Source organism: Populus alba, chromosome 16 (genome assembly GCF_005239225.2).
Source record: "Populus alba chromosome 16, ASM523922v2, whole genome shotgun sequence".
Lineage (NCBI taxonomy): Eukaryota > Viridiplantae > Streptophyta > Magnoliopsida > Malpighiales > Salicaceae > Populus > Populus alba.
This window is the reverse complement of record NC_133299.1, coordinates 8035978-8053141: the sequence shown is the minus strand read 5'-3', so window position 1 is coordinate 8053141 and position 17164 is coordinate 8035978. Positions and strand designations below refer to the sequence as shown.

General features: G+C 33.0%; 2 protein-coding genes across 2 annotated transcripts; both read right to left on the bottom strand.

The window, feature by feature from the left end:
- Positions 1-3761: 3761 nt before the first annotated feature.
- LOC118045941 (E3 ubiquitin-protein ligase SGR9, amyloplastic) lies at positions 3762-4938 on the bottom strand. Its single transcript, XM_035054698.2, has one exon. It carries the CDS (start codon positions 4826-4828, stop codon positions 3878-3880), a length of 951 nt encoding a protein of 316 aa, XP_034910589.1. The 5' UTR covers positions 4829-4938; the 3' UTR covers positions 3762-3877.
- Positions 4939-7502: 2564 nt separating this feature from the next.
- LOC118045940 (kinesin-like protein KIN-5D) lies at positions 7503-13942 on the bottom strand. Its single transcript, XM_073405252.1, has 22 exons — positions 13824-13942; positions 13595-13724; positions 13331-13492; positions 12746-13222; positions 12458-12555; positions 12215-12371; positions 12048-12117; positions 11887-11963; positions 11748-11801; positions 11577-11657; positions 11381-11492; positions 10838-10924; positions 10581-10756; positions 10341-10502; positions 10151-10258; positions 9827-9985; positions 9631-9714; positions 9006-9211; positions 8782-8883; positions 8599-8708; positions 8375-8523; positions 7503-8162 (listed from the first exon to the last, which is right to left on the bottom strand). The coding sequence occupies exons 1-22, from the start codon at positions 13889-13891 to the stop codon at positions 7938-7940; spliced, it is 3054 nt and encodes a 1017-aa protein (XP_073261353.1). The 5' UTR covers positions 13892-13942; the 3' UTR covers positions 7503-7937.
- Positions 13943-17164: the final 3222 nt, after the last annotated feature.

Genomic DNA, 17164 nt, shown 5'->3' with positions numbered 1-17164 from the left:
AATTATACGTCTCCTCTTATTAAAGCTTTGGCTGTTTAAATAGCTAAAATCAAGTAAAGATAAAACTGAAATATAAAAAAAAATGATAAAACTGAAATACAAAGAAAATTTTAAAATTATTAATAACCTGAAATTAATTAGGATGTAACTGATGGTCATAAATGGTGTTGTAATTGGTGTAACTATAGTTATTAAACCCAGTCCAGGGATTGACCTAATTAAGAGGTCGAGTCATGGGTTTCATGGGTCGACCCGAGTCAACTCGGGTCAACCTGGATTAACCCGAAATGTTTTTTTTTTTTTAAATTTAATCTTTTATATAAAACAATTAAGAAAAAATCTATGTAAATATAGGCTATACATATTGTAAATAATGAAGTTTAAAAGAATATTTAAAAAAAAAATTATCCCACATTAAAAAGATATTATGTTAAGCTTTTAAGTTGAAGTATTTAAACTAAAAAAGTTTCTTATCCCACATTGAAAAAATATAGCTTTTTTCTTGTGAAACATAGAGTATATATAATGGTTTTCAAATCCCACATTGAAAAAACATAGTTTTTTTCCTGTAAACATAGAGTATATATACTAATGGGTTTCAAATCTCATATTAAAAAAAAAAAAAAATTCTAGTCATGGCCAGGTCTTGCCCGAGTCACAGGTTGACCTGCCAAGTCGACTAGGTTTGACTAGGTCATTGCACTGATCGGTATTTTGACAAACTTGGACCGGTCCAGCCCCCGAGTAGGTCGAGTCCCGATTTGACCTGCTAAGCCGGTTCGAGTTTAATACCACTAGGTGTACCCACTCCTTCCATTACTCCTTGATAGCCACGAGCCATGTTTAATAGCTTTTTCTGTTATGCATGCATTCACTCACGTCCCGCTCATCCCAAATATTTGGGATTTGGTTTATAGCTCCTCTTAAAATAACATGGACTCTTAGATTCTTCAGATCATGGCTTAACACTCCCTCTAATAACTAATGAGTAGTTAAGCCAAACCTTTCAAGCTATAGAGTCGAGCGGAGAAATTTGTGAATAGAAATTGATAAAAATACACAAGAAGAAAAAAGAAAACAAAAAACTTTGGGATAGATAATGTTATTTAAATTAGTCAGGCTTATTAAACCAGTTCAAGTTAATAACTTGAATCTTGAGTTTTTTTTTTTAATTTTTAAAAAATATTTGCATCTCCTTAGCATCATTTTTTAATTTGAAAAAAAAAATAACCCATTATACTTTTGTTAATTTTACAAGGAGAAAATATAATTTAAAAATAAATAAATAAATAAATAAAAGCCTACATCACTAGGAAAAACCAGGTCTTCTTGGGCCTAAAAATCCAAGCCAACTCTAAGAAAGAGAAAGCAAATAATGTGTTCTCTATACAAGGGGCACATTATTTTTGGTCATCTTTTTCTATAAAATTCCAGTCAATTGAAGATTTTGTAATCCTTCATTTCTCATCTAAAAATATTTTGTATATAATATTTTCAACCAAAATCACCCCAAACTTATACTTGAAAATGTTTACAAATCCATTTATTACCATAAGATACCTAAAAATACATAATTCGAAGTTTTCAATGCTAGATCTCTTTTTCAAACAAAAACAGGGTCATTATGGTTATTAATAAACTCAGTATGTCAAGTGAAATCCTTGATTCCTTTTTGTATCTCCAATTATCTCGAAAAAGCATATTATATGTGGGCCGGGAACTTCCATGATAAAACTAGAATAGTAAACCCTAGCAAGACGAATAAACAACATTCTTTCTCCCAAAATCTTCCCTTCTCTCTTTCAATGAAGGTAAGGTTCAAAACAAAACTCAATAGAACTGATGTGGAGACTGAAAGGAAACTTAAAAGACCTAAAATGTCCATAAAATCATAGAAAAATCATGATGAACCGTGAACAATTAATACCTAGCATGATTTTCATATAATCTATTAGTTTATAGATTTGTAAATATTATTATTAATGTCTTTTCGCTTATTCAACTATATATTGCATAAAGCCCAACTCAGAGTATCCATGGTCACGAATGAATTATGATTACTTACTGCTCACCTCTCCCTTTGCACAGAGAAAGCAAAGCCTTGAGAAGAAAAAAGAGAAAAAAGATGCAGAAATCATAAGCTTGAATCAATGAGTAATGAATTGTGAAGCATCGTCATAAGGAGAAATGAGGGCTAGAGAGTACGTAGGAGGTCTCATCATTTTGTAGAATTCCAATAGCCAAGGTTATGCCTGGCTTCATGAAGAAATAAAATAAGTCTTATACATACAATTTTATAATAATGTCCAAATATAATTTCTCGAGCGTTACACTATATTATTACCTTGTTTTTTCTTTAATCTGACTCATAATTCTGCATGAAATCATTACCATAATTTGGTGACCACTTCCTATTATTGTCAGAGTTTCTTATATGTTAAGCTTTGATTGTTGTGATGTTCAAACAAGAAAACAAGGTCTCTTATCTTTCTTTAATCTCTCTTGACTTTTTTTTTTTTTTTTTTTGGCAATGATCTGGACTACTCGGAAATCCCACTTTTTTTATTTCAATACCATTCAAACAACAATGAAATTTATTTGAAATATAGTAGAAGAATCTAATATATTTTGATGAATTGATTAAAAAATATTCAGTTTTATCTAATCAAGTTTAAAATTAAACTAATTTAAAAATTAATTTAGTTAAATTTAATTCATTAATTTAACCTAATCAGATTTAAACTTAGAGGACGTTTGTTTGACTAGAAAGTGGCTTTCTGAAAATCACTTTCTAAACTTTTCTGTGTTTGTTTATCATTAGAAAAGTTAGTCAAAAGAAAATGACTTAATTTTCAGAAAAAGTGTTTTCTTTTTATTTTGAGCAAGAAATACTTTTCAAAAGTTGTGAAAAATTTAAAAATATTATATTAATTGATGATTATATCAAATTTGATCTCAAACTTTTGATTGATATATATTTTGTTTGAATTTTTTTTAAAAATTTCATCCCTTAAAATTTAATTTTTATATTAACTTTGATTTTTATTTTTATAATTGTTGTTTTCTTTTCTCTTATCATTTTCTTAATTGAAATTTTTTACCTATCAAATTTGATCATCATTCTTTTAATTGTTACTTATTTTATTTGAAATAATTTATGAAATTATTATTATTATTATTATTATTTCATCATCTTTTAATTTTTTAATTTGTTAGATTTAATCTCCACTATTTTGATTATTATTTATTTTATTTGAGATAATTTATAAAATTAGATTTTTTTTCAATTTCATTCTCATTCAACTTTTTAATTTGTAAGATTTGTTCCTCATTATTTTAATAAACTTGAAAAAAATTAAAACATTAATAAGTTATTTTCCAACTCATTTTCCATAATATAATCAAACACTAGAAATTATTTTTTAATTTATTTTCCATAACATTCTACCAAACATCGAAAAATAATTCACTTTCTTGAAATTCATTTTATAAAAAAATTATTTTTTAAAAAAAACTACTTTCAAGTAAGCAAACAAACGGCCTTAATAATATCAAACCCTAAATTGAATTTTGCATCTATGATTTGAATTCTACATAACAAATAGTCTAAATATTTTAAATTTAGCTTCATACAAAAAGCTAGTAATGTGATTGCGAAAACTAGTAACAAAATTGTGCAACTATTGATTCTATATATATATATATATATATATATATATATATGTTCTAATCTATTTTTTTTTTTTTCCAAGCAACCCCAATAATATATGTAATCCTTTCATTTATTTAGCTACAAATCGACAATTCTACAAACATGCCCCAAAGTACCTAAACCACAGGGGTCTTTATCATCAACAAGTGATCCTCTACAGCCTGTTCATCGCAACCATTCATTATACCACGTTTGCCTCGTAAATGCACAAATGTCCAAATTCACTAGAGGCCAATAAGTCCTTGCGATTCTTCCACGTCTACAATACATGCCATTATCAACATCGATCATGTGCATTCCCCGCGGGGCCCCATTACCAATCTTGATCATAGCACTCCACAGCCGTTCGATCTCACCGAACACATCTTCAGTTGGAAGCTGGAACCTGCAACATGGGCAAGTATTCGTCTTCTTTAGCCATGGCAAAATGCCAATCCAATGAAACAAGTGTTCACATGGCAATTCACACACATCTCTACCTTCACTCATCTCTTCCCTGCATATCACACACTCCTCGCCACCTCCTCTCACCTTTACTGCCGGAAGCGCCACCACTGCTGCCGGAGCTGCTGCCAACTCCCTCCCCTCGTTCACTGTACAACCAGCCATCATACCAACGAACCGCCAACACCTTATTATCATCTCAACATGTGGTAAAAGGACACCACCATAATGCACCACAATGCTTGTTTGCCTTAGCACAGCTTCAGAGTAATGTTTACTCAAACCCTCACGCCATTTAGCGATTGGTGTTTTAAGTATTTCGGGGTTTTCTTGGTGTACATCAAAAAGGAAAATAAGAAGCAATGCAGCGTCGAGGTCACGGTGTTTGATGGTGGTGTTGGGGTGTGGTGGAATAAGGGTTGTTGGGTGGAAGTAACGTGTGAGGCAGTGAAGGGATGAGAGGAGGTGTTTGGAAATGAGTAAGGTCTTCTGAATGAGGGAAAGGGAATGGAGATGTTGTAAGGTGAGGGAAAAAAGAGAGGGAGAGCAGAGGAGGGACGAGAGGCGGCGGCGGTGGTGGACGGTTTGGGAGAGGATGGAGCTTGTGATATCCGTGAGTTGGGGAGAAGTGAGGATGGAGAGTGCTGCCATTATGATTGTGATCTCTTCCATTACGGGATCGTGTGCCTGGACTTTCACTTGAGTGTGGAAAGTTTGAGGAATGTATGGCTTTTTATATGACCGACCAACCGGCCATCATTTATTGTTCTATTGACAGTTGTTTCCCCGGTATTATTATCTCAAGGAGAAAGAAAAAGAAAACTACTCAATTAATTAATTAAATAGGGAGGAACCATTAGCCTCTAATCCAAATTCTTCCAAGACTCTTAACTGCTTGGATGATTGGATAATATCTTGTTTCCAGCATTTAATGGCTTATATCGTATGATTCAATTTTTAATTTGAGAAATAAACAAGTTATAATGAGATATCGACACCAAAAAAGTATCTTACGATAGGAGGCAATATTCTTGGGCAAGACAGTGTTTCTGCCCCCATGTTGTCTGGAAAAGAAGAGAAAGAAAGGGACGTCATCAGTTTGAGTAAGGTGGTTCCGGTGGCTTACCGGCTATTCATGGAAACTCCGGGCAGTCAAGTTGTGGAATGGAGTCGCTGGGAACATGGTAGGTATTTTGTCCACGTGCATGTGTCGAGTTCAAACACGTTTCACATTCCATTCCTCTCATTATCTCTGATCAGTAAGCTTTACTCTTAAAAGCAACAAAACAAGCAGAAAAGGAAAAATAATCATTTGGCCCATCCATGACATCTTTCTTTTGTTTCCTATAAACTACTACCAATAGAAAGGATCCATCCTTCATGGAAACTTGGCAAGCACACTGTTCTTGCCCTTATCACCACTGTCGAAGTAAAGCTAAGAGCCAGTTATTCCAATCCATAACTTTTTCCCATGTGATGTCAAATAGCTTACACTAGTTAAATGACCGCGCAATGTTCCAGGTTAATTATTTTTTACATTAAAAAAAAAAAGATCTAAAAATATTAAGTTTTTTTACAAAGTTATATCCAAGAGTCTTAGGTTTAGTTGCAATGCCTAATCCAAGAGTAATATCTATAATATTAATAATAACATTAAACTTGCATGACCCAAATTTAAGTGGGTTTGGCTGCAATACCAGACCCAGTAGCATTGGACGTGAGTCTAGTTGCAAGGTCGTATCATAAAAGTGTGATAATTAAATAGATTAATTAAAAAAAAAAACAAAGAAAAAAAACAACAGGAAAAAAAATAATGAAGAAAAAGAAAAAAATATATAAATTAATTGGGTGAACCCTTCAAACCAGGTTAACCCGTCAAACCTTAGATTCGCGTCGTAAAAGTTTAATTGATAACTAAACAGGAAAAAACAAATTAATGGGTTAACCCAGAATTAACCGGACTAACTCGTCAAACCAGGTTAACCAATCAAAGCCGGAATCCATGTCATGAAAGTTTGATAACTAAATAGAAAAAAATTTAACATTAACAATTTAAATTAAACAAAAAAAATTAATTAAAAAGAAAAAAAAAAACAAAAGGCATAAGCCATTTCATCATGGACTGCATTGTGTAGTACTCCATAATCAAAGGCATAAAAAAAAAAAAAAAAAAAAACTAAAGGCATCAACCAAGAACTACATAGAAAAAAAAATTTAATATTAATAAACTAAATTAATTAAAAAAAAAAGCAAAAAAAACAAATTCAGGTTAACTCGTCAAACCAGGTTAACCTGTTAAACCCGGGATCCATGTCATAAATATCTGATAACTAAATAAAAAAAAGTGAACGTTAACAAACTGAACTAAACGAAAAAAAAATTAATTAAATAGAAAAAAAAACAAAAAAAAATCTGGGTTAACTTGTCAAACCATGTTAACCCGTTAAACTCAGGATCTGTGTTATAAAAGTCTGATAATTAAATAAAAAAAAATTAACATTAACAAACTAAATTAACCAAAAAAAAATTATGAAAAAAAAAACAAAAACAAATTGACGGGTCAACCTAGAATTAACTAGGTTCACCCGTGAAACCAGGTTAACCCGTGAAACTCAGGATATGTATCATGAAAGTCAGATAACTAAATAGAAAAAAATTTAATATTAACAAACTAAACTAAACAAAAAAAAAGTAATTAAAAAGAAAAAAAAAAACAAAAAAAAATTCTGAGTTAACTTGTTAAACCAGATTAACCCGTTAAAGTCAGAAAACGTTTCATGAAAGTTTGACAACTAAATAAAAAAATTTAAACATTAATAGAGTAAATTAAACAAAAAAAATTGTTAAAAGATAATAAAAAAAAACAAAATAAAACAAAGAAAGAAGAAAAAATAATAATCCCGAAATGCATAAAAAAACAATTAAAAAAAAACTTTTAAAAAAAAAGACAAAAAAAAAAAAACAACCACCCCGGATCACTGTTTTACTGCGGATACAGTAAAATTAGTATATGTTACAATTACAATGTTAAGAAGTTTCTTAATTGAAAAATATCCTAAGCATGTGTTATTTGCAAAAACAGTTCGTTTGAGAATATATTGACAAGGAGTTTTCTTTGAGATTCCTTCTCCTCTTTTCTTTTCTACATTCCTTTCTTTCATGTACTTTTTCTTGAAGTCATTAGCACTGAAGATCATCAAGAAGAGTCAGAAGACTGTTCAAAAAAGAGTAAAAAGTGTGAGCAAGTATTTAAATGAGTAGTGTTATTCTACAGAAGGAACAGTGTTGTAGGTAATGCAGCTTGGAAGCTTCCTTTGGATAACTATTTCTTAAGAACAAGTATATATCAAGCACATCCAACTGAATTCACTGTGATATCATCTATTTCAGAGTAGTGTGCCAATTTGCTGTAACTCAATTTACATCATCCCAATCCCCTGCAGAATCTGGGTTTCAGTCTCCTGGTATATCGAAAATTAAATTAAACTAGAAGGTGGTTGACATTTAAACAACTCGATTCTGATTTCCATGTTTACTTGGCTGGTATAGGCTCAAACAAGTTGAACATTCATTTAGCCGTTAGGACTAGTGCAGAGCCTTAGATGCTGTGACTCTCAACAAAATGAAACTTACTGGAAGTTGGTGAAGGGAAGAATTGGAAAATAAGTTCTTGTTCGACAGAACTGAACGAGTTGAACGCTACTTCCTGTAGATATTCTTCTGCAAGTATGTGCCTTCTGATCCTGTTTCTGTGTCGTTATTGTCTGTCAGTTTCTCCACCTCAGTTGATGGCTGTGAGAGTAGCTCTCGAATTATTCAAGGGGTGAACAGACTCACGGACATCTGACAGAATATTTTGATCCCCAGATTCTTGCTGCACTGATGAATCTCCTGAAAATGTTCTTGACAACTTTTGAAATGTTGGGTTTCTGACTTCTTCAATAGATTCTGTGCTTGGTGTATTTGACGATCTCTTTTCAAGTGTCAAACAGTAAGGCTCATCCACCTGTTTTGTGTACATAAATAAATACCGTGTATATTTTGAAATTAGCAATACGATTTGAGCAGAAAGTCAAGAAACTCGTTCTCCTTTTTCTTAATTGGTACCTCAGATGAGTAATTGTTTGCCTTTGAAATTACTAAAAGGCCAATGTATTAGATGCTCTGCATGGTTAAAGAAGAATGTGCTGCAAACAATCAAGTTCCTGAAGATCTTACCTTGTATTCATCCAGAAAACATTGCCCAGCTTCCTTGATCTTAAGAATTGTGTGGTAGTGATTGCTTCCCGATCCTTTCATATCTTCAAAAGAAGAAACAGCAACGGAATGGATGTTCTTATGTGCGTCATGATCTAGTTTCAACAAATCTGCAAGCATTGTTTCTTCAGCTTTTCATTAAAAGTTGTACAAGGATATGAGTTTGTATGCAAAATGAAACTCACTCTCAATGGAGGAAAGAAGAGACTTGTATGCAATGCCAGTTTCTTCGAGTGCAGATAAAGCAAAAGAAGAAACTTTTGATAGGATCATGCCGCTGGTTTCCAATTCATTCCTAATAAAACAGGCCAACAAAATATCAGATACTTAACCAGAAACATACAGAACTTTTCAAGAGTATTGCTTACCTGGCAATGGAATCAAGAGAACCAACGTTTCTTTTCTGTAGATCAAGAACTGATTCTTGGGCATTCCTTAACTGAGAAACACCCATTCTTGCCTTTGACATACTAAAAGATCAATAATAAAAATAAAAATGGGATATACCAGAGCTCCAATAGAATGCTTAAGCTTAAGGAAATGCAGAAAGAAATCCCCATTTTATAATAATTGTAGTGATGTAACTGGATACCATTGTTGAAGGCATTTTTCAAAACCATCCTTTCCGTTATCCATCACAGCTGTAGCAACAAGATAGCTGGTTGCTATTGTTTCCATGTGAGTTGTCAATTCAGATTTAACAGAACAGGAAAAATCTTGCAGATTTGACATCTCGTTCTGTAGCTTGCAGGTTCTGCTGGTTGTACTCTCCAAAAGGCTATTAATTGCTGTTTGAACCTGAAAAGAAGAACGAAAGAAAGAAAAGCCTAATTAATAAAATTAGTCCAAATATATATAAACTATAAAACTTTTGAAGACGAAAAGGCCTGCACAAACTTATCTGTGAGCTAATGCCAAAAGAAACTAAAACAGTATTTGAAGAAAGAGGGGGAGGGGGGTGGGGTGATTTGGTTCATTCGCTGATTTTTACCTTTGATCCAATGAAACAACACAAGTCGGAAGCTGATGATTTCCAATGAATATATTTAAATTACTTCTAAGCTATGAGCCATGATTTGAAATTCAAGTTACAGCTTTATTGATTCCATTAAGTCTTCATTACTAGACATCCGACTTCTTTATCACTCTCTCTACAGCATATAACAACAGAACTCATTGGTCTATTCTACAGTTGAAATCAAAGCAAAGGCGCAAACCAGGTTTTTCTTCCTGTCATTTGATATATCCAGAAGCTCAGCTACTTTTTCCAAGAGTTGCCTTTTCTCAAAAGCAGCGCAATCCTACAGATGCAAGTCAGTTTATTAGATGGTAGGGTCAGTTAAGTAACCTTAAATGGAAGATGTTTCACCGAAACTAGTGTGTATTAAATGAAAGAAAAAACAAAGTAACCACCTCAAACTCCTTTGCAAGATCATAGAGTTTCTGCTCATTTATTTTTTGGGTCCCTTCCATAATTCGGGTCAAACTAGAAGTGTGTGTGCCTAAAGTCTCAAAGAACTTCATCATAGCTTCAGACATGGAACTTGTCAGCTGCAGTGTTTTGGAATGACCCTGTAGACAATTTCATTTCATGGAGGAAAATAATTTGATGAAAAAGGGATTACCCACAGCTCAACAAATAAAAAAAATAAAAGGAAAGGAATAGAAGAATCAAATAATAGAAACAATAATTTGGTCCTAATGCACATCACTGAAATAAGAATTTCAGTCAATAACCTGGCGTTGCTGTTCTGCAAATTCAGCAAGCTTTTCCTGTTGATTAAAGAGATCCCTTTGTACATCATCAAGAATGTCATTTATCTCCTGAAACTTCTCTTCCAAAAGCTGTATAAAAATAAAGGTAAAGCACACAGACAATAAGATTGCAATCAACAGGAGCTTCATTAACATAGCAATCAATACCTACACCAACAAGAGCAGAAGAATTCCTTGACATTTCTGAAGTCAAATTTGAAAATACTGATCGATAACTCATATCAAGCTCTTCAGATATATCATCCAAAGATTGAATGCTAGATTCATGCGTGTTTTTTAGATGTCTGACTTGGGTTGTGAGTTCTTGAATACCCTGCAAGTAGCCAGAACCACTAGCAAACTTATTTAAGTCATGTCTACTAAAAAAGGACATACACAAGAGACATCCTACCCCCATTTTTTTAGACAGAGAGTAATTGAAATCTTTTTCCAATGATTTCAGGTGCTCCTCCTGTTGTGTTACGGAGGCTGCAACAGTTAGATGCAAAACATCAAGTTGCTGAGCTAATTGAGTTTGGAATTTCTGGACAAGAACTTTGTTCCCATTTTCCAATTTATCCTGCAGTTCTGTAAAGTGTAAACCAGAGACAGAGTAAGATGTAAGGATTCACTTTTTGGTATGTATAACATGTAAAACTGAGCACAGACCAAGTTTGGAAAACAAGTTGGATGCCTCAGAAGCTGCATGCTCCAGCTCTTCCCGCAGCTCCAATGCTTGTTTTGTAAGGGATTTTTCTAAACAAAATATTAACAAACATTATTTTTGGAAAGTTGTCATAAACATAATCAGAACTGTTTTTTTTTTCATTAAAAAAATGTAGTTTTAGCTTCTAAACTCTGAAAGCAAACATATAAGTATTGGTGTCTGGCTTGGGACTGCTCATGAAACAGGTTTATCCAAGTTTGTTATACTGTTATGATTTCAATACTATATGCTCTTCCCATTCAAGAAATTGCCATGTATTATCAAAAAAGAAAAAAAAAATTGTTCTTGTGGTAATGTTATACCAAAAGAACAAAGGAGACAGAGAAGACTGACGAGCATGTGCTATGTTCCTAGTCTGTTGGCCTAATATTTGTCCCCATAAACTCTTCTTGTGTCCTTTCCATTTGAATGTAAGAAATTAGGATAAAAATTTTATACAAGTGATGCCGAAAATTTCCTAAGAATTCCTGTGGCCTTTTTCTTACCGGATTGGAGAAGATGAGAAATCAAGTGCTCCTTTTCTTTTATCATTGCATTTGCCTTTCTATTTCTGCCTTCTATTTCGAGCAAAGTATTTTGAGTTTTCTCAAAATCTTTCTGCAGTTAAAAATTGTAAGAAAAGGGAGTTGATTAATCCCGTCAGAAAACTAAATATTTATCACTTTCAAAGGGTTCATTTACTTGTGTCATTTGGAGTTTTTCACTTAATTCAGCTGTCAAAGTTTGCTGCTTATCATAAAGCTTCTGAAGCCCGATGAGTTCCTGGTCAAAGCATAATTTGTATTATTTCCTACACCCTCTATATAATACATGGAAAGAGTACAGCATATTTCTCCAAAATAAGGTGTTTACCTTGTCTTTAAATACTAAGTCAAATTCCAAGTTCTTAATCTGCTCAACCAAGGCCTACACATGAACATGCAAGAGATAATACAGTGTCTCTTGAGTATGGAAGTCATAACGATGGTGAGAAATCAACAAAATTTTGTACCTTCCTCTCAGCTTCTTCACTTTGGAAACGGTTGTGTGGTATATAAATGCCATTCTTCTCCCTTTCAGCATATATTTCTGTCCATGGAAACAGAAATTATCCCCGACACATTGATGACAATTAGGATTTTATCATAGTTTAACAAAATAGCTCTTAACAACCTTGCCTATGGCGGTCTATCTCTTTATACAGATCCTTGATCAACTCAGATTTGGCCACCCTCTGATTGACCTAGAGTAGCAACAAGATGACATTGTTATTGTTGGTTCGAAGATGAGAAGGAAAACTAGAAGACATGGGATGACAAAATAGGAAACAAGTGAAGTACCTCTGGTCTGTTCTTGATTTTTTTGGCACGATGAGCATAATCTAGAGTGTTGAGTGTCTCTTCCAAAGAATGGATAGATGGTGATACTGTAGCAATTATGCACGTCTTTGTGTTCCCACCGAGCGAATCTCTCAATAATCTTGTTAACTTACTGTCCCTGTTGTTACAAGAGTAACAAAAAAATCATTATACTAAAACTTCAGCAGGGCATTCTCTGTTACATTAACTGCCAATATGATGTACCTGTATGGAACATGTCCAGAGTGTTCAACTAGTGCATTAATAACTCGACCGAGCGTAAGCAAGCTTTTATTGATCTCCCCAGCTTCCCTAACTCTTCCCTACGAGATTGTGTGTCAAATGAGAAGATGCCACAATATAATGGAAATAGATTACAATTACAATGAAAATGCCAGTCACGCATACATCACATATAAATACCACAGAAATCATATGCTGAGACAGTAGGCACATCTAAAGCAATTAAAATACAAAACAAGAACGATAATGGTAACTTTATAGTGTCCATACCTCTTTTGCACCAGACCGCACTACATTCTCAGAACCAGCAAGATCAACAAGATTAAGTTTTCCGCACTTCATTAGCTCCTCCCCATTGGAAGAACTCTCTTTGACATGAATAGTGATGGAAAATATAGTGTGAGAGCGGCTGCTTTGCATATTGAGCAGGGAGTCAGCAGTGTGCCGTTTTGCTGACCCTTTCTCCAAGATTTTATATATTCCATCTGCAGTGCAAACAACTTCCTGCTCCAAACCCCTTATAAAAACACCACCTCTACCATCTTCCATGAGGGCTATTGGCTTCCTGGACTTGTCATCCGGGCCATTTAAACTTTCATCTGGTGCAAGCAGGTCCATTATGTCTTCATTGTAAAGCTCTAGAAAGGTAACTTTCATGCTATATTCCTCATTTCTAGCTTCAAGAACATCAAGAATTTGCTGAACTGCCCTTGGAATTATTCCTACATCTCTAGGAAATTCTCCACTCTACCAAGGAAAAGGAGAAAATAGATTAATTGAGATGCAAAAGTACTCAATCAAAACTACTAGAAAAAAAATTATGAAGGCCCCCATGTAGGCAAACTATTCAAGAACCTCTACTACTCCTACTCTGCCGCCTTCCATTGTGTAAGTTTTTCCCGTTCCTGTCTGACCATATGCAAAGATAGTGCAATTGTAGCCCTCGAGAACTTCATTCACAATAGGAGAGATGGCTTCATCAAACAGCTCTTTTTGCTGCGATGTAGGACCAAAAACCTAAACCAAAATATCTAAAGTAGAATTAAAAATGGCAAACATAATGCATTAATCAACACAGCTTAAGTTTTCCAATTCAAGAAATACAATGACGAACCGAACCTTGTCAAAGGAAAAGGTTTTATCTATCTGCTTATAAGCTGTGTTTTGGACCACAGAAACTTCTCCTTTACCCTCATTGCATGAAATCACTACAGGCAACTTTAGCTGCTTCTCGTCGTCATTTAATGGCCTGGATTTTTTTTAACATTAATTATTGGTATTAGTATTATTTGAACACTCCAAGAAAGCATGCAACAACTAGCAAGAACGCGCCAAATATTTTGTTTACCTGCAACGAAGAATGACCTCCACATTGACTCCTCTATCAGGCTTGATATTCGAACTCCACGGGTCCATCGATAATGAATCCCTCAAGCTCCTTCTCACGCTAGATCGCGGAGTTTGAGCTGGAGATAGCAGGACTGTATTGCATCTCTTCTGCTGCTGCGCCTGCGAACAGTCCATAATTGATTGATCTTCTACACAAATTCCTATCTCGCTGCAATGATATCACAAAAAAGAAAGTCCTGATTAGAAAATTCACAAAAAAAGTAAATAATTGATCTCCTACTAAAAAAAGTCCTAGTTCATGATCATTAACCAAACAGCACTAAATCTCTGTACCTAATAAATAAATTTAAGAAAGAAAAATCGGAACGATCAATCTAAGAAAGAAAAGGAAAAACTAATGTGAGAAAAGTGAATTAGAGTCTAAGAAATAAATATTGAGACCTGGATGGTGTTGTATACAAAATTCCACTCGAGAAATCAGCTTTCTATCATTTCACTGTCTGCGAGAGAGAGAGAGTTACGGGGTGAATTGGAATTGGGTGGCGTTATTTTTGGGTTCAGCGGAGAGAGGAGGGATTTTTATTTTTTATTTTTTAATCCTTAGACTAAAAAGCAATAAATGTGAAGGATTTCACTCCTTTCGTTTCGCTTTGATATTGTGATGCGACGATGCTTTCAAGGCTGAGGAGTTGAGTTTTGAAGTGATTTCTGGTTTGAGGAGTGCGCGCGCTTCTGCTTCTGTTCTTCATGAAACGGAGAGTTTTGGTCAATTAGTGGCAGCAGCGTGATAAGTGTGATTAATTACACTGATGTGCTCCTCAAGAATTATTTCCCATAATTAACAGCACAGCAACAACTCCGCCGAGAGAGCGAGAACACAGCAAATTAGGGATTACAACCGCAAATTAAGGATTTGCTACCGTAATTATCATTTAAAAATAATATTTCAAAAACAACATTAACAACAAAAACTACATTTAAAAAAAAAAAAAAAACAATTTTCAAAGTGTATAAAGAGAATTTGCTACCGGCAATACATGAGGAACGTCATGACTACTGATCCTTTTTGGCTAACGGAGGCTGCTCCACAGGTTTTCCGACATCAATGAAGATCGGATCCCATTGTTCATGAGCCACCTTCACGATAGTCTCTCTAATGGATTATCTATTATATAGATTCTATATCATTTTTTCTTACTTTCGTTAAAGAAAATTTGTTGTGTTTTACTATTTTTTTTTTAATTTGTCTTGGTGCACGTTTTGACTGTTCTAGTGAACTTGTTGCTTAAACATACTTGAGATTCTGCCAATAAACGAGATGCCTTTGGATAAATTTGTCTCCGTTGCCAAGCTCGTGTGTGTCAGAACCTGATTTTTTATTTTTTTTATTTCAAATAAAAACATAAGATCCAAAAAAAATGTGTTTTTTCGGTGAATTTGGTTAATCTTAATTTTTTTATTGTTTTTGTTATTTTATTCATTTTTGTGTGGGTTAGAAATAATCATAAAAAAAACAATAAATAAATAAAAGTAAAAAAAAACATAGATAGGGTTGAAATTGGACCAAAAATTAAGAATCATGGGGGAAAATGAGTTTGAGAGTTTCTGGGTCATAATTGAAGATTTAATCAAAGAAGAAATTAAAGAAAATAGCTTAATTTAGTTTAATTTGACTACAATTGAAAACATTGCAAGTTAAAGGATGAGTTTATAACAAATGACCAAATTAGAAAATCAATTAGGAGCTTAATTGGAAAAGAAAATTGAAGTTAGAAGTCGATTTGACTTGAAAGTGATGGATTGAAGAATCAAGGACTAACATGAAAGCAACGGAGAAATCAAAAGATATATTGTAATTTGATTCGGGGTGAAATTAAAAAGTAAATAGAGAAAAAGGTGAAACTTTACCAAAAATAAGAGAATTGAAAATCTAGGGATCGAAGTGCAAAAGGCATTGAAATGGAAGGACAAATATAAAGTTTGGCGTAATTCTAATTGAAGAAAACATATAGCATAAAGAAATTGTTTCAAATAAAGTAAAACGGTGTGTTTTGCTTGGAAAAGGGGAGAAAAGAATTTGAACATTCAAAGAAAATGGTCTTAATTTTCCAGAAATTCAGGGCTTAAAAATGCATATAGAAAAGGTTGATCTTCTACTGATATTTCTCCCTAATTTCATACCCGAATTGAATCATTTGACAACATAAAAAGGAAAAATATATTCTCCAGTATGTTAGCAGCAATTATAATGTAGAGAGAGAGAGAGAGAGAGATTATAATTTGTTCAAGATTTTGAAGAAAAAAATGAATATAATTAATTTAAAATCAAAACTAATTTTAAAAAATAATAATAATTTCAATCATACAAATATAGTGAAGGGCAAGGACATTGTGCGTGCGTGTGTGTTTGTGTGTGTGTGTGTGTGTGTGACATTATGTATGCTAAAAATCAATGTGGTAAAATGGGACTTATACTTAAGTTGTTTATCCTCTAGTAATTCGTTAAAGCATAAAATTTTAAAAAATAAAGGTTATTGGTGTTTATCCCTATCCCTTAAAATTTAATAAATTTTTGGATGATTTTAAAACTAAAATAATGATTTAATAAAATAATTTATCATGAAAAGATTAAGAAAAAAAGAATAGTCGACACATATATATGTATATGGATAATTTGCTTGACAAAACCATCGATAACAGAAAACAAGACGAACCATAACATCAAAACACTATTGTAATATTTTTTTTCATCGTTAAAAGCAATACACTTATTATGTCCACATATAAGTTGAAATTATACATTTTTTAATCTATTAGGTTTTTAATTACCTAACCTTAATATTAAAAGATGGAATTGATAAAAAAAAATCAATTAAAAAAAATAGTTTGACTTGTTATTTAGGTTATAAGATAGTGATAATCTCATAAAAAAAAATTAAATAAAAAACGAATAAATTAACCCGAGTAACCTGCCAAACATGAGTTAGAAGACCGAAATAACTCCATCGAAAGAGAATTGAAAAAAATTATAAAGTTTAATTCTCAATCAACTCAATGTTAAAGGATGAGATTAAAAAAAACTAATTAAAAATGAACAAAAAATTACTCAAGTCAACACGACTAACCTGTAAAACTCTTGATCCGGATCATGAAATCGAGATAACTACATAAAAATTAAATCAAAGTAAATTATAAAGACTTATACCTTAAACCTAATGTTTGAAGATGGAATTAAAAAAAAAAAAAAAAAAAACCAGAGTCCTACAAAAGTTTTAGGACCATAGTTAAAAAGTATTTTGGCTATCCAATGTTCATTGTTAGAGGAAAATGTCAAGCTCT